The following is a 25580-nucleotide window of genomic DNA, read 5'->3' as shown; positions in this document are numbered from 1 at the left end:
TTATGGGTTTCTATTTAATATCAAGATGATTGACTTTGTTGAGTGTTTTAAACAGGATGGCGATGAATGAAACAAATGCTGTGCATAAGAAACGCTGTGACACTGAACAACAGCTTCGCACTTAATCTGTTTGTTTAATGAGCTTGCGTGAGTTCTAAATGTATTAAAGCATTTCTTGTCAAAGGCAAAGTCTCTTGAGCTACAGTACATACAACGTTGTTTGCCCATATTTTGTCTTTTTAATACAGTATATTAAGAGCACTGGGTCTTAATTAGTAGGAGGTGTTCTGTTTCCTTTTTGTCCCTCAAACTGATTTAAACGTATAGTTCAACCAAAAAGTAAATGTCATCATTTATTCACCCTCCAAACCTGTTTAAAACTGTATCATCATTCAAAAGTTAGTGGTCAGTAAGATCTTTTATTAATGTTTTTGAAAGATGACCTTTATGCCCAACAGTGTTTCTGTTGAGAAACAGTTGAGCTGCTTAATATTTTTGTGGAAACGGTTATTATTATTCTTTTTTTCCAGAATTTTTAGATGAATAGAAAGTTTAAAAGAACAGCAATTATTTGAAATAGAAATATGTTGTAACATTATAAATGTCTTCACTATTACTTTTGATAAATGAAATACATCTTTGCTAAAAAAAAAAAAAAAAAAAAAACATACTGACCCCAAACTTTTGAATTGGTAGTGTAGCCTATATATAACTAGAGCTTTCAAACTTTAAAAAGGGACACCATAAAAGTATTATACAAGTTTATGACTTTATATGAAAAGACACAACAGTACCCAGCACATTCTTCTAAATATCTTCTTTTTTGCTTCACTCAAGAAAGAAATAACACAGGTTTAGAACAACATAGGGTGAGTAAATAATGACCGAATTTACATTTTTGGGTGATCGATCCCTGGATGACCCACTTGTCATCAGAATAGAGAGGCTGGTTTCACCAAGGTCCTCCTCCTCAGTCCCATCTGAAGTCATGACCCACCATTTCATAAAATTTCACATTGAATGGCCTATAAAATTCTCTAAGCTGCTCAATAACTTCCCGGTCAATCTGAACGTGAGTTCTGCCCTTGGACTTGCCCAGGCAGCGGGGCTGGCTGCTGCTTTCCGGCTTCTTCAGGCACGGGAAGCCTTTTGTTCGGTTGAAGTAGAAGTGCTTGTCTGTGATGATGCGTTTGAGCCCTAGGAAGTCCTGCACCCGGCCCAGCTCTCCGGCCGGATCCGTGATGAGCCGCTCCCCGCTGACGAAATGAATCTGTGACAGACGGAAGTATTGCAGCCAGTTCTCCAGGTGTAGGATGTACATGCCAATGCGGATGGCATTCCAGGAGGTGTCCACGATGCCTTGACTCCTGTTCTTGAATGCTAGTTCCTCAAAAGAGGGGATGTCGGGCTTCTTCGACAGGGTCTGTGTGTAGTCGGAGATCACCCTTGTTACCGGGTTTCGCACCACAACAATCAGCTTCGTTTCACGAGACATGTTTGAGATGCGTCGCGGTGCCTCCCGTGTTACAAAGTAACTCGGTGTTTTCTCCATGGTGATTTGGCTGTCAAGAGTCCGCGGCATAAGGCCCCTGTGAAAACAGAAATATTAATCAAAATGAATGAAAAGCAAAGGCATGGCTCACAATAGTGGCTTTTTACTAAAAAAGGACCCTTGGTAAATATGTGCAAAAAAAACATTTTTTTTTTTCCCAGCATGCAACTCCCTACTAATGTCCCTACAGACATGAGTGATACAATTGTTGGGGTGTGTCATTGCTTTTCCAAGAAAAATAATCTATAGACAAACATTGAAGGATGAACCACTCTTTTGAGTTGATTAAGCAACCATCTTGCAATCACACACACACGTTTCCTCAGAACATGTTCACATGTATTATATTTATTTGATGAAACCATAACACTGCTATTTTCTTTTCACAGCCTTGTGAGGAAAACGTGAAATAGCTTGTGGAATTTGGTCACCGCTCAAATTAGTGTAGACTTTAGCATGGCAAATAGGAATTCAGTTACAGAAAGTGACAAAATAATCAGAGCACACACATGAGGTTTTAATGCTCACAGCCAATATTTCCAGTCTCTTATCTCCCCGGTGAGTGTGATGCTGAAGGGTATGGGGAAATTATCAAATCTCAGGCACATCCTTTACTTCTGCTCATAAATCACCATCACCTGCATTACAGATGCACAATAGAGAGAAAGGCTTCGGCAAATCTGGGACATGCGAAATAGGTCATTATTTTCACAAGTTTTCTTCCAGTCCAGCTTTAGAGTTGTTCTTACTTGAACTGATGAACTACATAAGGTGATATCCACTGGTCACCATGATTTTGTCAAGTAAGACATGGTCCTGGATCAACAAAATGTAGTCCTTACCCAATCCCTACCTATAACTTTTCCTTATGTGTAAGTACTTTACCGTGGTTCTAAAGGCCATTCCGAAATTCACATCCGAAATGTTTGCACGTTAAAAAAATTCGAACTCACGTTATGTCAATCACGCTTGCGCACCACCTCCGAAACTTTCGTTCGTCATAAAAAAATTCGGATCGGATTTGATTTTCTGCGTTTTTCGCATTCACTGCCAGCGTTTTGAGAGGTTTTTTTGACAATTCAGGGCCGGGGGAGCTCGTTCCGCATGTCATTGCACATGCGCAGTCCTTTCAGATTCAGTTTTCAATTCGATTAAATGTTTATATGTTTTCTCGATCGGATTAGAAAAGGAATAAACCTCCCCTTTCAATCAGATTGAAATTTCGGATCGATTAAGGGTTGATTCAGCAGCCAATTCGATAACTAATGTATTATTTGGTCTCTGTTCAGGATCGTTTGGTTCAAGGAAATTGGTGGTCTTCTTTTTAATATGTGGCTCCAGAATCGTTAGCAAAGCATCAAACTGTTCCACTGACATTCTGAAGTAAATTATGAATTGCTCGTAAGGAGGTGGAACTCTCCTTCCTCTCTGCCCAATTTCAGGATTGAATGGACCCAATGTTTTCTCTTTCTTCTCTTTTCAATAAGAGAGAGGGCAACAAAATCATCCTCACTGCTCGACGAATCCATTTTGTATTTTTGTGTTTTTTCCCCCCGCAAAGGTTTAATAAATACGCATGAAAGGTGTGTGAAAGGTTTCTGTGCGTGGCGAAGTGTGCAATGGCCTTAAGCCTAAACTTGACCTAAACTGTAAACTTGTCCCTCAAATCTGATTGGTTGATTGGAAAGTTAAACCAAGATCAACAACGATGTTGATCCAGGAACATGTGGTACTTGGTGGAATCACGTTCAACGGTATCCACTTGGTCACAATTCTGTTGTTGTAGGAGTTAACGCATTAATAGTGTCTTGAGTAGTTTTTAGGGAATGACACGCAAAAAACTTCCCTCTCACCTGACATAAATCACTGAAACGGGTGTCTCGAGAACTCACACTAGTTTCTGCGAGTGCCCAAGGCAGAAAAAACTGCTATCTAAATGCAGGATTTTACCATTGAGCTAGTCAGAACACTCTAAAGTGCCAAGTCATTTTGAGAGCAAACATTTCAATCCAGGTTGGGGTTTTTGAGGGAAGGGAAGTATAATTTAGTGGTGTAAGTTAGCAAAACGGCTAATATTTTAGAAATATTGTCTGACTTGAGACAGCGCGGACGCCACCTGACTGTGGCGTATGACATTAAAGTATTGCGAGAGCGATTCGAGAACAGCCGACTGATTCATTCTGCACAGCTTCTCTAGAACGGCTGCAAGAGCTCTGATGGCGGCACAACTGTTCCACGATTGGACGAATCCACCTCATTATTCTGATGCACATCACAACATGGAAGGATAGATCTGTGGCTACTTCCATCACATCACAAATTTAAACTAATTTTAAAATACTGTGTCTAAAGCATGAGGCTGTCTAACACTGGATGAGACAAAGCGACCATTGCAAATCCATTTGTTCTTAATGTCAGAACTAGCACAAACACTTGAAGTACAGTCAGAAATAGAATGGGGCATCAGTTTACTGTTGGGAATTTGTTGTCGCATCACGCCACATCCAGTACAGCATCATTGATTATGATGGGTTCTATTTGCTATTCGTGTCGCACTGCTCTCGTCTAGTTTAGATGTGGTGTAAATGTCCAAAAAATGTAAGCATGAAGGCCCACTCCTAAGTATAAACATCACTGGGACAAAAGCAGATTATGAAAACCTTTGTATGAGAACTGATAGGAATTAGCCAGAAATTTGCCAAAACGTAAAATAGTTGCGGATTCCCATAAGGTTGTGTTGAAATGCCCAACAAACAAACAAAAAAAAATCACACAAACATATAAAAATGACACATATGCTGTATGTTAAACATTTAACACACAAGCTCCCTCCTGATATACTTTTCTTAATGATTGATATATAAATATGCATTTATAGATTTTTGCTACATTTACAAATCCCTTATATATATATATATATATATTTTTTTTTTACCTCAGATGGTATTTAAGCAGAGCTATAAATGAACTTTTCATGATTACATCAGCGTTCACCCATTAAATTGAGAATTACAGCTATAAGACAGGATTAGTGAGGGCTTATGAATTTAAATCATAGACTGTAATAAAGATGGAAATTTTATTGACCGTCTTATCGTATGGAACACAGGGGTCAGAGTATAACCTCGAGTTTCCACCGGCTTCCTCGAGTTTCAGACTCATCCCCGATTCATCATGGGCTTTCCTAAAGCAGGAGTTGCCATACTTTACCTCCATAGTCCTGAAAATATCGATCCATTTAGCTTGATTTATAAATGGTGCGCTGCTGGCCCGGGTGTCTCTGTTAGCCTTAGCAGTTCAGGGCCAGAGGCAGCCATTAATCTTGCATACGGTGCAATGGCACTTCACCCACTAAACAACTTTAATGTGTGTCAGAATGCATGCACCAATCACACCTTGATGCAATGCATAATTCAGTTACATAACCAAACATGTATTTCTTGAGACATCCATCAAAAATGCACTCAGTAAAAAAAAAAAAATAAATAAAATTCTATTGAAGTTGTAACACCAGACTTAATTTTCATTGTAAACTGTCACTAAGGGAGAATTTATGCTTCAACTGAAATGAAGTGCACTCTAATTTTCCTCACTGAATGGACATTTTTTATTACGTGGATATTTTTTTGTGAAATTATTATTAAATTGCATGGAAAAGCAATCCTTTAAAATTGTGTGTCCTCTTATACAGAATATTTATTAAAAGAAAGACTGGTCCAAACTCCAATTTATTTTGTGTTTGTGCCATTGCCTACCTCAGTACTCACAGTTCTTTAATTAATTGCGTTTGCAAGAATCAAAATATGCGATGAATTTGCCAGTCTGCCTGTTATCACATCACTGATGTGTCTCTCATCTGCTGTCTTGAGACGAGGCTGGCAGGTGCTCTGTTGCTTGCATAAGATGGTCTTTTTAGAAGAAAATTCATTTAGAGAGAAGGGTGAAGGCTAAGTTAGCTGAAAGCTGGAATAGAGAGGTGCTAATTGCAAAGTGGTGCACAGAAGCATACTGTTGGGTCCACACTGAAGAATAGCCAGGGAAGAAGTTCTCGGCACTTTGTAAAAAAACACACTTTTGAAAGCTTTCATTTTTGTGGACAATGCAGAAATAAAACTACACGTAAACCTGAATAACGGCAAAGCTTCCCTAAATTTTCAAATTAAAATGTTAATGTTTTATTTAAGGAGATCAAAATAAAACCTATAGAAAGCTGTTTGTTAGTATTTGTATTCATCTCAAAGGCATCTTTTATTCATCTTACTCAGCTAGGGAAGGACCACCCGGAAGTATGTGATTTGTAATCTGCTCGGTTCTGGAATCCTGAAGTGTTTTTGAGTCTTTCTCATCTGAACCTAAAATGCTATGTGACTGAGGGTATACATGTCAACGATATGCGTAAAAAGGAGAAGTTTTCCCCGTACAAACGACACCGTTGTCAAAACGATCCCGATTTACATGGATCCGCGAAAACGGCTAAAACGCTGTATTCTACTCCAGGCCATTAGATGGCGATGAAACACTATAGATTGACCACGTAAAACGCATGCGGATGATGTCATCGTCTTCAGAGGTTTGCCTTTTTGTTGTTTACACGGAAACCGTTTTCAAAAACCTGTTTTCAAAAGTTTGCGTTTTCAGCCACCCAAAATGCCGTTGTAGTGAAAACGACTGGTCAAACCGCATAAGCCCCAATTTTTTCACAGGAACTACTATTCTGAGTTGGACACTATCCAAAAAAAAAGCTGTAAAAAACAAAACAAAAAACAATTACTATAATACATCTACTATACTATAATGAAATATTGCCTATATTTGCGTACACTGACTTTAAATATCGTAACCAGTCACAAGTGAAGCGAATATTGTTTATCATCTGCTAATATCATGTGATTAAAAGCCTAAATTAAATTTGTTCATCATATAAAGCAATCAAGTCTCTACAGAAAGTTTGGACTAAACCGCTCAATATTTTGAGTCGACAAAGTGGTAGTTGCGTAGCTGTCATCCAAAACATCTTTATTTGTGTTCCGAAGATAAACGAAAGTCTTACGGGTTTGGAACGACATGAGGGTGAGTTAGGCCCTGTTTACACGAGAAAACGTGAACGTAAAAACGTAAAAATAAAACGTAAAGAAAAAAGAAAACGTAAAGAAAAACTAAAACGTAAAAATATTTTATCAGATGTGCCTTTTGTTTACACGGTGACGGCACAAAAAGTGAACCCACCCTGCAGAGTGGAAATCTTAAAAATGCTCCACTGCCATGTTCCCGTGTAAATGGTAAAAATGCAAAAGTCTGCTAGACAGTGAGGGTTGTACGCAGGCACGTGGACTTGGTGTTGTTGTCTGGCAGTGCTCCACATCGCCACCTAGCCGCCTGGAGTGCATACTACGTTGAATTTCACACACTTTTGCGTCACCATATGCACGCGGATTTCCCACCCAAAATTCTAGTCTAAACGCAGAATAAAAAGTGATAACGCAAAGCCACTTTTACATTTTCTTTTCAGAATCGTTTCCATGTAAACATAGCCTTATGAATGACACAATTTCATTCCATTATCCCTTTAAGCTGCGAGTTACATTGATGTATGGGAAACACAAGCTAATCAGCCAACCCTTGCCCAATATATATATTTTTTTATTCTATTTAGCATAAGAATAAAAAGACAATCTGAATATAAATTGTGTGAATAGAGTCTTGGAATTGCCAAGACCCTGTAAAAGGAAAGATTTTAATAGCAACAAGCATGCAAAAAATGTAAACATTTTAATCACTGGCATAATTCCACTGCAATTACATAATTAATACGCTTATCGTGGTGCAGCAAAGAAAACAATTGGATCTTTCCCCATTGAATTAACTTTGAAGGCAGTCTCTTGCAGAATTAGAGAGAATTAATTCCTAATTGAATTTCTATCACAAACGAGGAAGACATTAAACAATTGCCGCCAGTTTAAAAACTCAGCCTTCCAAGAGGGACGTTTCCATCGCAACATTTACTCCAGCTATCTTTCTGAGCCCTGGATTTATTAGATCACTGTATCTGTAGACACAGGCCTACATAACTGAGGATATCCTGACGTCTGCTATCACTGGCCTTCACTTTTAATGCAGACTGACATTCTAATTCATCAGGGGGTTAAGTCGCTACTTGCTGCCAACAGATCCACCACCTCAGAGAAATGAGAAATGGCATCAGGCAAAGGTCTGATATTACATCTGAAAGTTACAGTGCAGTTAATTGTCTGCCAGAGCACGATGTATTCCTGTTGTCTTTTCTGCTGAAGATAAGTTTTCAGAGAGCCAGGCAGCTCTTCTGATACGTCTGGGATCTGCTGACAAGGTCATGAGAGCTCTGGAGAACAAGTTCTGTGAATTACATCAGCTTGTGTCATACTAATACCATCAACCTAAAGTTATCCTCTTAAATTAAAAGTCTCATGCAGGCCTTTAGTCAGCCCAGGTTTCTCTATTCTTGGGCCATATTTTGAGCCGTACGATCAAAAAAAACACAACATCAGACAAAAAAATAAATAAATCTGAGTGCATGCCGTGCTAAGCGCAAACCAATGTGCCGTTCCTACTGAGGTCATTGATTCTGATAAAAAAAAAAAAGGCTTCTGGCCAACCTGCATGCTGAGATGACTTTCTTCTGTGCTGCACCTTCGTGTTTCACACATTGCGGTATGTTTCTCTAATAGATGACAGAGCAGATTTGCAGAAAAATGGACACAGAATGCTAAAGTCCTTCTTGAAATGATCTCATCTCATTCTACTCAGGGCCAATTTAAGGATTTCTAGACACTGAGATGATGTGGCTTTGACAACTTTTGTACATAAATAACACTTTATCTATGATTTTACACAGATACAATATTCGGAGTGCGTTCAGATGAGAGATACCGTGCAAATGAAGCGTGTCTGCATGTGACAGCGAAGTGCCAACATGATCTCATTAGTATTCATACATAAAATGTGGATCTAGAACAATTCCATATGTTTGCATAAACACAAAAAAATTGTTTGACGTATTGACAGCATCTAAAGAGTATGAATTTTACAAATCAACACCTTTAGATATGTATGATTATTTGTGAATCCTTTTAGATTCATTGTATATTGAAGTCAAGGCATTACTATGCTGATTTTATTGTATCAAAGCTAATCACATTTATTATATTTAACTGATTTGACATTACAACTGATTTTTATTTATTTAACAGTATATTGCAATGGAATGTTGTCACCTGTATAGTTTTATTAGTATTTTTACATTGTTTAGAAGTATTTAGTTTGAGGATACATGTGGTGGAGTGTCTATTTACACCAAGTGCAAATAGCCCGTCTTGTCAGCGCGTTAAGGCGTCATGTACAACGCTTTTGCCAAAGCGTAGACATCCAACGCACATGGCACCCTTTAGCGTCAATATAACACTTTGGTTATGGGTAGGTTAAGTTCTGGGTTAGTGTTAGGGTTAGGCGCCTTCTAGCCCATATATATATCTGCCTCTCATATTGACGCTAAAGGGTGCCATGTGTGTTGGATGCATACGCTTTGGCAAAAGCGTTGTATATAACGCCTTGGGATGAGAACGGGCTGGTCTTGTTGTCAGAGGATAAGTTACACTAACTCCGCCCACCATTATCTGATTTCGCCAGACAAAAATCCAGTTGACAAAGTCAGTGGTGTGGCGAGCAAGGCAGGAGGCGTCAGCTTTTGATACAACCAACCCAAGTTTAAATTCGAGTTCTCTTTTCCCATCACATGTCTTAGATAAAAATGAAGACAATATTCAAAAAGTGGAAATATTTGAACCAGCCTATATTGGCTGGAGACTGACACCTATTAACGGGTCCACAGCCGAATAGATGTAGAACATCTCTTTCTTTCTTACACACATTTACAATACTTAATGGAAGAAATGTTGAAGCATTTTAATGACTAGAAAGGGAAAAAAACTTCAGACAGCTACTGCAGCCAATGTTTTCAGAGATCATATGAAGAGTTCAGATGCAAAAGCCTCTAAGTGCCATTTGAAATTTTCTTCTAAAATGATCATTTTTATAAAGCTTGTATATCTAAGTTCAGTAATTTCACTTAAATGGCAATGAAGATTACCTATTAATTGTCATTTAAGTGAAATTACTGAACTGAAATATACAAGCTTGATAAAAATGGTCATTTTAGAAGAAAATTTCAAATGGCATTTAGAGGCTTTTGCATCTGAACTCTTCATATAAATAGGGTCTATCAGCTCCTGTGATTTATACTACAGACTATGCTCTCATTAATCTGCCCCTTTTTTTCTCTTTCTGTAATAGTTTAACTTGGAATTGCCTTTTCAGGCTCTCTGTACAACATTACATTTTGACTTTGACTGACTTTGCAGATCCCTATCATATATATATTAAAAAGTTATCCTGATATACTGTTCTGATCCAACCTCATGAGGTTTTCTAAAGGTTCAGACGGACTGGGGAATACAGTGCAGCTATAGCAAAGTCATCTCTGCGCTTTGATTGCAGAAAGTCATAATGTTTTATAGCGCATTCTTTTAATTTTGTATTCCTCAACCTTTACTTCAAATGGACACTTGAAAGTCCAGCATTTTGATCCTTATAAATGTACCAATGTCTTGTGAAAAGGTCAGTTTTGAATGTTCAGTCGATATGATGTACTAAACGCACTCCTGGTGCTGTCTGAGCATGGCTGGGAATAACTCTGTTTTCCCCTACCGTGTGCTTGAAGCTTTCATGCACTTAAGCACTTCTGACCTGTCCAAAAATCCTGTACATATAAAATCTCAGGATTAAATGTCTGAAGCTATTTGCGATTCAGGGCTGATTGTAGTCCATTTATGTGTGATGGTGTGCTGAGGTTTGTTTTCAGCTTATTCCTTCAAACATGCTGTCCATTCACTACACTGAAAAGACCATAGAAATCGAATGACTCACTCTACGGGTATTAAGCGTAACCTGGGCATATTTAGATAATGCATGCTAAGACGCACTAAAATATTGCATTAGCTGAAGACTTGCTTAAACCTACATATGTGATTATTAACTGGGCTACTGCCATTTCTGTTTAATTAATCTGAGCCTCATTGTGCTAATTAAAGTGTTTTATGTTGGGACACAGGATTGGATCATCATATTCATGCTAGTGCTGGTCTGATTGGTATTTCTAATGAAAAGCATCAATCACTATGACAAAGCTGCAGGGATATACGCTCACAGCGTTTTAGACAGCGAGTCTCATTTCCTGTCTGAGTTCAAATGCTTGTCATTGCTGACACTCTTAATGAGCCCAGCTCCATTAACAATTTCCTGTTCCTGAGTCTTCGTAGGGATCGGCCCAACATCCATGGCTTCATAGTTTACTCGGGAGATTAGTAGGGTTTCTTTGCATCGTCATACACTGTGCTACATGCAGTAAGAGTTTATTGGGCTCATACAATATAAATGTCAAACTGTTTTATGAATCTTTTGGCATTCAAGTGGTTTATAGTCAAATAAAGTGTAAGTTTCTTTCTTATGATTTTTTTTCAATATTCTTTTACATAAATATTGTGAAAAAGAGCATTTGCATGATATCAAACATGTTAAACACAAAAGTTGCTGGACACTGTAGTCTCGCATAGCCTCTAGTCCAGTTTGCAGCTTTATCCGTCCAAAAACCACCCAGTTACATTGAAAGAGATGAACATAAAACAGCCAATCACAGTTAGAGTTGTTTCATGTTCTGTTAAGGTGCGGGTTTAGTGTGGGAGTGGCAGATGTTAGTTGTCATTAGTGTTGTCACGGTACCAAAATTTCAGTATTCGGTACCAATACCAGTAAAAATTCACGGTTCTCGGTACCAATTTCGGTACCAAAGCTTAGTTCAAATTTACATATATTTAAGTGTTTATCACGGTTACAAGTATGAAAACTGTACATTTGTATTATAAACACTTTAGAAAAAAATTAGATAAAATGACCTAAAATAAACAATAGTAAACACCAACACATTTTCAAAGTTGTTTGTAAAGTTTTAATCCATTAACATTTATTTAATGCACAATGAATGAAGTGAACAAACATGAACAATCAAGTGTTTCTATTAAATAACATTTACAAACATTAATTAATGTTGTAAAAATATATTGTTCACTCAATGTGTTGATGTGAAGTAGCTAATGTTGATAAATGGTATCTTATTGTAGCATTACCAAACTATAGGCTACAGGAGAAAAAACATGTTTTATTTGATTTGACTGTACTTTTATTTAATCTAAAACTGCATTCATATTTAATTTTGAAAAGGCTTTTTAAAACTGCTGAGTTATAAAGGCAAGAATACGCCTAGAACTGGCACTCACATTAAATGACATAAATAGGGATGCATCGATACTACCAGTAGTACTCTGGTGTCGGTTGGTACTACTGTGCTCATGTACTCGTAAAACTACCCCGAAAGCACTTTAGAGGCCGTTCACATATCGCGCGTGTTTTTTTTTTATTATATTTTTGCGCGTGCTTATTCTTTCCAAAGCGCTTGCTCTCACGCGGCGTCTGTCGTTGCTATGCAACGAGTTTTTATTATGAGCGCGCTTGCCTCGCGCCTATATTTGAAATTGCGAATTTGCATGTAATCGGCCTCTTATGGCAACGTGACATTAGCCTAATCCAAAATATTTCCATATGTGGCTCTTTCCTCCTTTCGTGTCAACAAGTGGATTCAGAGAGAGAGAGCCATATCAGCGTTATGAAGAGGACGCAACTGTGCACCTTTCAGACATCGCGTCTAGAACTGGATTAACCTGGTACTCGGTACCTAGAAAAGCTGGTACCGTAACATTTTTTTTTTTTTTAGTACCGACTTGGTACCGAAGTACCGAGTTTTTTGACAACACTAGTTGTCATAACGAGTGAAAAAGATTGACATGGAACAACCAAATCTTGAACTTCTAGGGAATCAGTGGTTAAAAAGAAACATCAAACAGAGGAGAATCTGCTGGCAAAAAGAGAATGCGACAGAGCTTGTAATAAAACAAGCATCAACATCCGCTCGGCTTTTTTGGTGATGGTGAGCTGAGGGATTTGAAATGTTGTAAAAGCGACGCGGAGATGGCGTTTTTACTAATCAACAGGTAAGTAAAGTATTTTATTGAACAGATAAATTGCTATATGTAGCTCTCTAACAGAGTTCATGGTGAAGCATTATCTATTGTGAAGGATGATTTCATCATGGTTGTTGTAGCGCTGTGCTGGAATTTCTTTTCCAGGAAGTACTGTGTCTATTAATGGGTAAAGCTACAGTAACGTCTTCAGCTAGTCAGCATGAGATCCTTCCCATCTAAACTGGTTATCTCTTAAGCCTATTAGTGAATGTTTTATAGCAGAAGGATAACCATATTATCCATACAGTCATGCAGAGCCGAAGCACAACCAAAACAATGTTCTTTCAGCATCATGCAAAAATATAAAACAAATATATATATATATATATATATAAAATACCTTTCATTGTATTTTGAATCTGGTTATGTGTCACTGCCAGGAGAAAGTTAGTAGAAAGTGTTTATTTAGTTTACCATAATTGCAGAAGAGGTCACATCATCATTGTGCAGTACTAACAAAGTCACAAAATCCCAGAACAATGAACAGATTTTAGTCAGTATTACCGATATTCCTCATTTCCCGGCCTGGAAAGAGCAAATGGCTTAATTCTTCCATCACCGTAATACAGATCATGAATATTTCAACTGCTCAGATTTCCTTCTGGGAGGATGTCAGACCTTTAATGACCAGTCAGCAACAGGAACTCGCCTCAGAGAGAGTCTATTAAGAGTTAACCATGAACCATCCACTCATACATCATATGGTGGGTGTAGGTTGACACTGCTGGCAGTAATAATGCGACTAAAACCAGCACTTGAATGAATTATAACTCCTTCAATATGACACCTACAAAATGTGTTATCATTTAAGCCAGACATTCATCTTCAAGCCCTTCACTTCTAATGAATGATTTATAAAAGCTAAAGCTCTGCAATACATTTGTCAACACAACATGTCCAGTGTGCATTCACAAATGACTCACTTGCCCTCATAGATTCGTCATGCAACGTATTTGCAATATATGAAATTAAACAATAACGATCTGTTGGTCTTATTGATCTAGCCAGAAAAAACGGGAACAATTAGACCATCGACTACCCCAAAATAGACTGCAAGGCTGCTGCACAATGATAAATTAACTTTACAGTTCACCTCGCCGGGAAAGAGTGTATTTGATTCAGAACTGCGCGTTGGCAGACTTCATCTGTTGTTACTCAAAGAGCTCCTCAACAGAGACTATAAAAAGATGAAAGGACCTAGACTTGTCAATCTCCAAACTCATTTGTGCTGGAACTGAAACATCTTTTGCATCTCAGCAGTGCCACAGTATTTTTGGTCTCATTTACTTCAGATACATCACTGAGAGGAGGAGGAGGAGGAGGAGGAGGAGGAGAGCTCAAAGAGGTGATATCTCCTGGATACTGGCTTCACTTCAGAGCACGATGGTCCAACGCTCACATTTCAATGTGATATGCGCAACATCACTTGCATTTGAAGTCAAATGCGACCATCATATTCTATACGTGTCCCAATTTGCACTTAAGCACTATTCTTCACACTTTTTTTTTGTAGTAGAAGCATGTTCACACTGAAAATTTCAAAAAGAACTCCCATGCATTTCAAATGCCCGAATGATGCACATAATTAACTGTAAAAACGAAACAATGTTTGGAATGTTGGAGACCATGCACCATGTACCGTATAAAGTTCATACGCTCAATTATAGAGTACATAGTCCATGGTGTACAGAGGTTGGACAATGAAACTGAAACACTGGCCAATGTTGGAGGTTTCAAATCTATATGCCTGGCGGCCAATCTTCAGAGTGAAGCACGGGTGGATCAGTGATGGTTTGAGCTCCAATATCATGACAATCCTGATTGTATTTGATGGACACGACACTGCCGAGGACTACCAAACCCTTCTGGAGGATCATGAGCACCTGATGCTCAAACCGTGTATCAGCATGATCATGCACCAACACACACAGCAAGACTTGTGACAGAAGGGTTTGATGAAGATGAAAGTGACGTTGAACATCTCCCATGGTCTGACAGTCACCAGATCTGAATATTATTGAGGTGTTTTGGAGGAGCGAGTCCACCAGCATCATATAGTGACCTGGACACTGTTCTGGAAGAGGAACGGCTCATAATCCCTCTGGTCACTGTGAAGGACTTCTATCTGTCAATTGGTGCTGTATTTGGATGCAAAATGAGGCCCTCACCATACTAACAAATTATTGTGTTGTAAAACCAGGTGTTTCAGTTTCATTGTCCAACCCCTGTAAGTGTATGGTGTATATTACATAATTTTGGACACACAAAACATATGTCTAAAAATATAGTTGTATTCTCAATCATACTCACTTTAAATCACTTTATACTACTGGGAAGTTGAACACTTGAATCAGATTGCTTGACGGACGTTCTAAAGTGTGAAATTATTTTCAGGGAAACACATGGTTAAAATAGTTCCAGTCAGTTCTTGACCGCATTACAGGTCTACGTATATCACTACGCCAAATGATTTCAGTTATTTCAAAGGTCTATACAGCCTGCGGTCCCACTTTATATTAAGTGGCTTTACGTACTATGTACTCACATTGAACAATAAGTAGAATGTATTATTGTGCACTGTAAAAAAAAAAATATTTTCAAAAATTGTTATCACAACATTTTTTCTTTTGTCAAATCAACTTAAATAATTTATTTAGTTCTGATAACTTATTATTTTGAGTTTCTGATGATTAAATTAATCTCCTTCATTGTATTAACTCACTTTTTCCAGTTCAATCAACTTAAAATTTTAAGGCAACCAGGTTACTTTATTTTTTAAGTTAAACCAACAATATTTTTTTACAGTGTGTTCCTGTTGTATTGTAAAACACTTTTGCTGCTATTGAGGTGTGATACGGGTAAGGTTAGGGACAGGTGGTATGAGTCGATTTAAGGGTAGGTTAAGGTGTGAGGGGAGGGTCAACTGTAATTACAAATGTTATTACATAAAGTAATTATAGCTGTAATTACATGCTGGTATTTTTAAAATATAAGTACAATGTAAAAACATGTATGTACACAATAAGTCTATTGAATCAAATTATTAATTTCAATGTAAGTATATAGTACTTAAAGCCACTTAATATAAAGTGGGACCCAGCCTGTAACACAAAAAGAACAAAAAAAGCCCAACAACTATTATTCCAATTATTCCTTTCTTAATTTGCTTCTAATTTCACACAGCCGAGATCTGTGTTCGATGGTTCTGTTAAAAAAACTAAATTATGCCAATGATTAAAAAATTGGTGAAAAATGGTTTGGTATTGTTGCTTCATTATCCCAATTAATTTCAGCCTTGTATCAGTGGCATTGTCAAAACACAATATGTTATCATTTATTTCAAAGCCACATACAGACTACTGTGCAGAAGGTTGTGAAAGTGAAAAGTGAGGGGAGCCAAAGCTTTCATTGTCCAGCGGGGGAATGGGCCTGATCCACCCACAAAGAAAATGCTTCATATTTTTCTCTCCTGGTTTAAAGGGTTCATTGCAAAGCTGCAGGATATAATGGGAACATTATTATGGAATAATAAGAAGCAGGCTTACTCAGTATGTGGCAGAAATGCAAATGGGTAAAGGGACACCTGAACGCAAAACACACAATGCCTGCACTTCATCTTATACATGATCCTTTGAAGCACAAGTAAAGTGTGATCTTAACAGAATTGCATTGCAAAATTTCACACTTAAATACTGCATACTTTGGACAAAAATTAGATGTTTTGGTCTATTAGCATTATAATATCTGCCTTAATTAACACTGTGTAATGTGTACCACTGTATTCATAAGCATTTTTTTTCTTGATGTATCTAATTAAGGGTAATGGTCAGATATGATGACGTTCAATTGAAGACATGGTAGCCACTCCCAATAAAGTCATGCATCCATACAGTAGCTACAAATAACTTCTTCACTGCACACCATCTCCCACCACCATCTTCTCCCATAAGGTGCACTTGTGAATATGCATTGGTGTGTGAATTGATTTGAAATGGGAAATGGTTATATTTATGCACTGGAGCCTGAAAAAAGCCATACAAGATATTTATAGTTCTCTCTGTTGCCCATTTATATCCTCTAAAATCTTTAGATATTTTTTTTGTATGATGTCAGTGATGTGTATGATTTTTTTGTATGATGTCAAAGGGAAAATACACAAATTTTACTGAACAAGATAATAATAAAAAAAAAAAGATAATTTAATACAGTAGCTAGGGGTGCAGCAGATCACAAAACTCATGGTTCGGATCATATTGCATTTTTTTTTTTTTTTTTTTTTTGTCACTGATCAGATCATTTTTCAGATCAGCCAAAAAAAGGTCTAATAGTACCCAGGCACAGAAATTGAAAAATCTAATGTAAATAACATTGCTTAGTCTTTACTGTATATATATATATATATATATATATATATATATATATATATAGTATATAATATATATGATCCAAAATATAATATATATATTTTGCAATGCAATTCAATATATATACATATATATATATATATATATATATATATATATATATATATATATATTAACATTAATGACTCGGATATACGCAGGTACATTAGCCTGCTGTCACTTTAAGAGCTAATGCACGGATCCAATATAATGATACGCATCCGTATTCTTTCTCAATTGTTTATGTTTACTTATACAGTATATAAGAGCCCGTTCTCATCCTTTGGCGTCATTATAGGTGATGCCGTATGACATTTCTTCAAAATACTATGCAGATAGCGTCAATATAACACGCAGAAGGCGTCATACAGGAGACTGGCATCCTTTAGCGTCAATATGAGACACAGACCCTACCCCAGACCTAAACCTACCCATAACAGTGCATGTTGACGCTAAAGGGTGTCATGTGCGTAGTATTTCGACGAAATGTCATATGGTGTCACCTATTATGACGCCAAAGGATGAGAATGTGTTGGATATAACCAACTGCATTTACGAGGATATTAGCCAAGATTGGCCGTTTGAGATAATTCTGGCCCACTAGGATCAGTTACACCCCTAACATTAGCATTCCTCTCCCTCACCCCAGCTGTTATTTTCTTCGATTGTGACAGGTGATGCAGAACATGCCTGCCCACCTTATCAAAACTGCTGATGCTCCAAGTATGATGGGGACAATTTATGAATAGCAAGTCATTTTTCAGATACATATAATTAATCTGGAGTGGCTTTGGTTCTGGCCACTTTAGAGCATCTCTCTCTCTCTCTTTTATTATATTTTTAGTTTATGCCACTCCAGTATAACTATTATATTTTTGGGTCATTGTCCTGCTGGAAGATTAATCATCTCCCAAGTTTCAGTATTTCAGCAGACAACAGCATGTTTTTCTCCAGATTTTTTCTGGATTCTGCAACTCCATTAATTTCCCGACTTCCACAGACAAACCTACAATATTAAAATATTAGAATAATATTTGAACACCGCAAAGTCTGGATAGAATTAGACTTTATGCAAAAATGCAGTGAACCTACTGTATTAATTGAACTCTACAAATCTACAAACATCAGGGTTGTGTGGTACATCTCGAACTTTCTTTTTTTTTTTTTTTTTGTCTGAACGGCCCATAAAACTTGTATATCGGCGGCCCATTGCATTTAGTTTTGTTTAATTGATAGGTCACGGCTCTGGGATCTTTATGCCGGTGTAATGCATTGGACAAAAAAAGTCAGTAGGTTTTGGTAGCACATGAAACGTGTAGATCAGTAGCCCATTAGTTATTTTCTTGATTGACACTGGGCTGGTCCAATCACATCTTTTTAATAGCTTTGAGTGAGCGAGTAGTGTCAGTGTGTATCTGTCAAAATAGTCAAAGCGATGGAGAAGAAACGCAAGGAATGTGAAGAGAAATAGCGTGTAAGTTCAACTTCAAAGCCCTTCAAGTGGCTGATGAGGATAGTGAGGAGGATAAGGAGAGGAATAAGTGAGTATAGAAACTGTGGGAAGCAGAACTAGGCTACTTTCAGAACACTTAGGCTATGTTGGAACCCACTAGCCAGTTACTCATTGTTTCCACATCTGCATATTTGACGATTACGCATTTTATTAGAATTGTAATGAGACCATGTTTTCCGCCAAAGTGAAAACTTGATGCCGTTTCCGTTAAAATAAAAGATCATGTGTTTATCTCTTTCAAGTTTAAAAATGAGTACGAAATTAATTATTAAAGTTGATTTTATTTTTCAGTGTATTTTTTTTTTTTTTTTTTACAACATATGGCTATCACTGCCATGGGATTAATATCATATCTGTATAGTAATGTAGACAGACACTAGGTCTATGTAAAAACTAAAAGAGTTGAGTTTTTCTTTGTTCAATTAGCACACTGAATATGGGTTGGAGCTCTTTATTTTGAACTCTCAAAGTGCTGCAGATTGATTAATTTAACATTAAAAAGCACAACATTTTCTTACGGGGAGCATGCACCCGAACCCCCCTAGAGGGACAGAGGTGCACTCACCATATATTTCCAAAAATCCTGATTCTGTTATTACATGGCATTAGTGGTTTGAAGGAGTCAAGGGCGTGCAAAGTTCGGTTGTGCTTATGATCATACAGTATGTAGTGGGCCAGTCTTGGACAAAATTCCTGGGCCGATTTTTAGTCCCAGTCCAGCCCTGGATGTGATGTAATCCTGAAAAAAAAATCAGACTAGAGATGAACTTCGTTGGGAGTTCAGCTTGGTCCTTCTAGGTAGGTGTAAAATGTAAATTCTGGCTATTTTTTAAACACAGCCTATAGTGCTAAAGGTTCATAGGACTTTATTTTTACAATGTACTACATTGAAGCAGTTTCTCCAACAGCTCAGCTGCACTGGTGGTCTCAGGTGATGTTATAGTGCATAGTAGAAAACTTTAGGGGTTGATTTACATGCGTAAAAGCAAGGGCAAGATTTTCAGGAAATTCTTTTAGTTCCATTCTTTTAATTTTTTTTAAATTATTTAGTAAATTGTCTGGCTTTTTCTTCAGAGTAATTCAATAAAATGTGCTAAATTTAAAAAGGGAGGATGTATTTTATAGGCCCGGTATATGCACACTTTAATTTGCACAGCAGAGGGCCAGTGGAATACCATAATGTATGATAATATATGATGACTGCTTCTCTTCAAGTATTCTGAATCCAAGCGCTCACCTTCAGCTCCTCAGCGGTTCTGTGGTTTGTCTCTAGAGTGACTCGGAGCATTCAACATTCATCCTTAATCCAGTCAGTCCCATAATGGACTCCCATCAGTAGACGCACTTTCTCGAAGTAGCTCATATTTACTCGCCGCTCTTGCTAGTGGCACTCATGTCTAATGAGTAATTTACACTAAAATCACCAAATCAAAACATCTTGGTAGCTTGCCGTTCTCTGGGGCACATCCAAGAAAGAATTGTGTAGGTAATTAATGCTACAGGAAGATCTACAACTCTCTGAAACCATACTGGGATTAGCCATTCCCGTTAGTGGCGCAAGGGAATGGAAAGGTCTCTCATAAGCATGCAGAGATGTGCGGTTTTCCCAGTTAAATTAGCTCTGTCCAACTTTCTGTCCTTGTCAACCTTTCTGAATGCTCCTTTCCCTTTCGAGCCAATTAATGGAGGACCGGGAGGAATTTCTTGGCTCCAGCAAATGTTAAAAGACGTCTCCTACAATCTGAGGATTTCTTAGGGAATCTGCTTTAAGAACTTCCAACTATAGTAAAATCAATAGAATTCAGATGCACTTTTAAGTTTAGATGGTGTGAAGAGCAGGATATGTGTTTGATTTGAATTTGATGAACCCCTTGAATAGGAAACCTACACCAGCATGCTCACAAGTGTCCACTCATAATGGGAAAACAGGTTTGCCTACAACAAATGAGGCCATAAGGATTCTTGTCCATTCTAAAAATAAAGTAATGAGCATCCACATATGTATTACATGTCTCTCGTAGGCTTCGGGGGAGTGGTAGAGCACACAAAACTCAACAATTTATGAATTTTTCCAGGAACCTTGCTTGCAGTTTTTTTTTTTAAGGTAAAAGGAGAGATCTTATTATTTCAAGCAAGGACTTTGTTGTTCCCTCTAGAACAACTTCTAGTAAAAATCCAGGGATAATCTCAACAACGCTACGTGAATTTAATGAATGGGCCCTGTCAAGACAAAGACTGAAGGAAAATGAAAAACAAGACTCTAAAACACATTATTAAAGGGCTTTATAAGAAACTTTTGACTTAATCAGCCAATTCATCTTTCTCATTACTTCTGCCCTTTATTGCAGCCCTTATTGGTCCTCTTATTGCAAGAAGTCAGTGGCTAAAATAAAATGGCTTTCAGTGAGGATTAGGGGGACTGTTTCAGTATCTTGGCCTCTGTGGCATTTTAATTAACCCGTCCACAAATAGTATTGATGAGTTTCTTAGTGTGAGAATGAGAGGAGCTTGTGGACATTTTATAGGCATGGTACTGTGTGTGTGTGTATATATATATAAATATATATATAATATTAGTTCTGTCAAACGATTAAAATATTTAATCGTGATTAATCGCATTAATGTCGTAGTTAACTCACGATTAATCGCACATTTTTATCTATTTTAAATGTCTCTTGATTTCTTTTTCTCATTCTTTTTTTCTCTTTTTAATGATCTTATCAACATGGAAAAGTGGATCGGCTTGCTTTTTTAGTTTCACATTTAAAAGTATCATTGCATTTTCCCCGACGTGTTATATTAAAGCAACACTAAGTAAGAATTTTTGAGCCCAATCTCATGAAAATTCGTATCTATAGGACGAATGTCATTTCTCGTGCCATTTATACAAAACAAGTTTTTGCGTGTATGGTACGTGATTTCGCGTGTATATGATACGCACTTTTTGGCGTATAATAAGTACGAACTCCCCACCCCCCCTTCCCCCCTAAACCTACCCAAGCCAATTGCAGATGGGGAAGCAATTAGACAGTAGACTACAACTACACTTTCATAAAATCATCCATTATACTCTACTTTGTCTGTGCGCGTGCGACAGTAGGATGCGGTTGGCTAAATTATTTACGACAGCAGTAATGAACAATTCCGCTTCCAACCTGTAGGGCGACCACCGAGGAAAAGTTGCTTGGTGTTGATGTAATGTACAATATAAATAGAATAAAAACTTGTTTTAAGATCTCTTTATAAACTTTTTGAAGCGTCAAAGTGGTAGTTGCGTAGCTGTCAATGGAGAGAACAGAATCAAAAAGATCTTCATTTGTGTTGGACAAATGGGTTTGGAACGACATGATGTTTATTAATGACAGAAGTTTCATTGTTGGTTGAACTAAACCTTTAAACAGTCTAAATACATCTAGATGCTACTTCAGATGCAGATTCCGTGTTTCCTCTTCAGTAGAAATTTAGTTGATAGTGATTTCATTTGCTAATAGCCCAATAGTGTCTTATTACTCCAATTAAAAGTATTGATAAAACTTAAAGGGGTAGCTCATCCCCCCAAAAATTGTTGTGAGCGGACCCATGACCAATTGGTGTGGCTGTAGATTACAGGTAATAATGTTGTAAATAACGACATCTTTGGATTCCTTTCTTTTTTCCCCCGCATCTTTTTCTCCCCATGTCCAAATACAAGGGACTAGCATCGATCCGCACATCTCACAAACACATTTGCTTCAATTGATTTAAGCACAGAAGACTGTGGGTGAGTGGAGTTGCCCCCGAACGAACGTAAATAGAGGAGAAGTGTGTTTTATTGTGCTTTCCAGACAACAAGCAGACTGAACAAGCAGCAACACCTGCTAATGGCTGAAGGGCTGCTCTCACACAAGTACAGTATGCACTGTTGACTTCTATGGCTTTCCCCCCTCACGTTTGGACATGACCCATGGGGAGTCCTTTCTGTCCTGTCTGAGTTGGGATGTGATGTGTGTGTGTAATTACTGAAGCTGTGCTGCAGGCAGACGCCGTGCTTAAAGAGGGAGGGCTGATATTGTCTCCCAGAGACCCCTGCACCACGGCTCTACACGCCACACAGAATCGACACCGACTTCTTGCACAGTCGAACGGCTCCCCGATGGGTATTTGAATGGCAGCCCATCAGTAGAAAGGGAAGAAGGAAAGGAAGGAGTTGATTTTAATCTCCCCACTGATCAATATGATCCATGCCTTTCTCTGGCAGGGTTTATGGAAGGTTTACTCTTGAAAGAGATCCATTGGCCTTTATCTGCATATTTTCCCCCTGAAACCAAACACTGCAATCACTCTGTGTCATTCCGCTCTGGGTCTCTGGCCAAAACGCTATCATTCCTGCTCTCTCGGTATGACTTACTGCAACGTCTCCTTGTCAGCAGTTTGAGTTTTCAGCTCTTGTCTTACTGCCACCACAAAAAAAGAGCAGTTTTCATCATTTTTGCACCCTGCTGATATTACCTTTATGGCATTTCACCCATTAGGCAGTTTTTTTTTCTCTCTCAAATTTGTGCGATTTTGAAGAATGTTTTGCTTAAAATTGACATTTTGGCTGTTTTATTAATATTATTTGATTAAAATAGTCTTGTTTGTTTATATTCGTTATATTGGACCATGATGGCAGTTATCCAAGGAATAAATTTCCTTTTTAAAGCAAAACCTAATATAAATAATTGAATATTTATTTATTTTTTTATGCACGCACAGTATCACAAATAGTTTGTACAACTTTTGTCATGTTCAGAATACTGAGCATGTCATTTTATGGATAATTTGATTGACTTGTCAAAATTCCAAGTATTCCGAATAGAGTTTGCTTAGAACAAAAAGGGTTTTTTTGTAACGTGGAAAGTCTATGTTATTTTCCCCCTTAATTTTTCTTGTAAACAGCATCAGAGAAAAGGGAGCTGGTTTAGTTCATTATCTCTCTCCACAAACAGGTTTCCCTCACTAGTAATGGAATGTAAAACCCAAAGGGAGCTGGAGTGATTAAAGTAACCATTAAAATTTTTTTATAGAATATTGGAGCATTTATTGTGATTTATACATGCACATCATAAATGTTATTTTTTTCTATTTTATGTGCTTTTGTAATGTACAAAATCAATTCCCCTCTGTCTTGCAACAACATCGCTTCTCTTATCTGATCATGTGTCTACTGGTGGGAGGGCAGGGCAACCTGTCTGAGATCATAGCAATATCAAACCATTCAATCAATTCCCAATAGACAAAATCAAGCCCTCCCCTAAATTTTTTCTTGTTTGAGAAGCCATTTTACTCAGATATTTAGTACGTCAAAATAGGGAAGAAGAGAACATTGCAACTTCTATTTCATGCTGATTGTAATATTTTTTTTGAGAAGGGAAGAAAATTCTGTTATATTATCAATTCCAGCTGGCTTTTAGTCAGTGCACATGACACATACAGTAAAGCTTGATGCTTTTGGACCTTGGAAGTATATTTTCATTGGTGGAAAATATATTTATATAATGCAAGTTACTCAATTAACTTCATTATAACTAGTAATATTAATATCATTCTTGAAATCGTGATGTGTATTGAATATTCGCAAGGCTGTGATTATCTGCTGCCAATTTTCATCACAGCATCACTTGTGTGATATTGCGTTCATTTAATAAAGACATTTTTAAAAGTTTTTTAAAATTATAAATTATATTATTATTAAACAATTGCCTTAGGTTATTGAATTTACTAACTAGAATACCAATGCAAAAAGGCAGAAAAAACCTACCTGTACCATTCCAATCCTTTGTCATAATTTCTATCAAAGAAATGTGGTTCGGTCCCAAGAGCTCGAACATCTGGATGAATCCGGATGAACTCCAGAACTGCCCTGGTTCCTCCTTTCTTAACGCCAACTATAAGTGCATTGGGCAACTTCTTATTCCCGTATTTTGGCGAATTACTGTTATTACTCTGATTGTGATCTACCACATCTTGTGTTTTCTGGAAGGCTGAATGTTTGCTTTGGTTGCCAGTAAGGTTCAAGAGAGCCACAGCCCTCGTCTCGTCCGGGAGAACTCTCGCTTTCGCTGATATAGTGCAATAATGTGACTTCTGTAAAAGTTTTTTACTTCCCATGTTCTTCAGATGGACGCAGCGGTGATCCTCCCATCTCTGGCTAGGCATGATTGTACCGGAGCAAAAGAGGATGCTGTAGCATAGATACATGAAACACAAAGAGATAGTGAATATAAAAATAAATCTTCTGCTTAATCTGTTTGAGGATGGCACAATTCGGCTGGACAGGAACCTATATGCCATGTCTCCATGGATGAAAACAAGGCATGTTTTTCCCCGTAAGTTTCTCTGTGAGGTTTGCTGGTTGTCTCGAGCTCCCCATCAACTCCGACGGCGCGAACTTACATCTCATTTGGGAAAATGATAGTTAATATTTCCGAGCGGACACATAAGATTACATGAAGTCTGAGGAAAACATGTATCGATAACAAGGTAAAGTTTCCAAATGAGCACAAAACACAATGTAATTCCACTGCCCTTTAGTTTCGACGTCGCGTCACTTTTGTAAGCTACGTGAAATCACCTCATATATTTGGACTCCAGCAACTTGACTTGATTCTGTGCTGATATAGTGTTGAAAATATTTAAAGTAATTCCTTTGTTTGACCTGCAGCATCTTACTAAATGTAATCCGTTTTGGAAATCGCATATTCCAGGTCTAAAAGGCACATTTTGCTTCCAAGTTCCCAACGCGAAGCCGCGCAGCGCTCGCCCGGTCACCGTTCAGCTCATGTTTGTGTCTTTCTGAAGTTCTCAAGAGCGGCTTTGCGGCAGTCAAGCGCTCGAGATCAATATTTAAAGACGACGCCTGACGTCACGTCATATTTTCATATTCCTCGTGCGTTTGTCTTTTTAAAGGAGTAGGCTACTGCACGGCT

General features: G+C 37.7%; 1 protein-coding gene across 1 annotated transcript; it reads right to left on the bottom strand.

The window, feature by feature from the left end:
* Positions 1–417: 417 nt before the first annotated feature.
* hs3st2 (heparan sulfate (glucosamine) 3-O-sulfotransferase 2) lies at positions 418–25580 on the bottom strand. Its single transcript, XM_039685621.2, has 2 exons — positions 24413–25580; positions 418–1589 (listed from the first exon to the last, which is right to left on the bottom strand). The coding sequence occupies exons 1-2, from the start codon at positions 24943–24945 to the stop codon at positions 971–973; spliced, it is 1152 nt and encodes a 383-aa protein (XP_039541555.1). The 5' UTR covers positions 24946–25580; the 3' UTR covers positions 418–970.

This window comes from Pimephales promelas, chromosome 3 (assembly GCF_988280905.1).
Source record: "Pimephales promelas chromosome 3, fPimPro1.hap1.1, whole genome shotgun sequence".
In the NCBI taxonomy this organism is placed as follows: Eukaryota; Metazoa; Chordata; class Actinopteri; order Cypriniformes; family Leuciscidae; genus Pimephales; species Pimephales promelas.
Note: the sequence above shows the minus strand (reverse complement) of the source record. Positions and strands in the feature narration are given on the sequence as shown.

What these genes read in the sequence shown, in the direction of transcription:
- hs3st2 (XM_039685621.2), bottom strand. Translation starts at nt 24,945, where the DNA reads ATGGCATATAGGTTCCTGTCCAGCCGAATTGTGCCATCCTCAAACAGA. An exon ending in AAAGGATTGGAATGGTACAG is followed by an intron (nt 1,590 to 24,412) that starts GTAGGTTTTTTC and finishes CTGTTTTCACAG; the next exon opens with GGGCCTTATGCCGCGGACTC.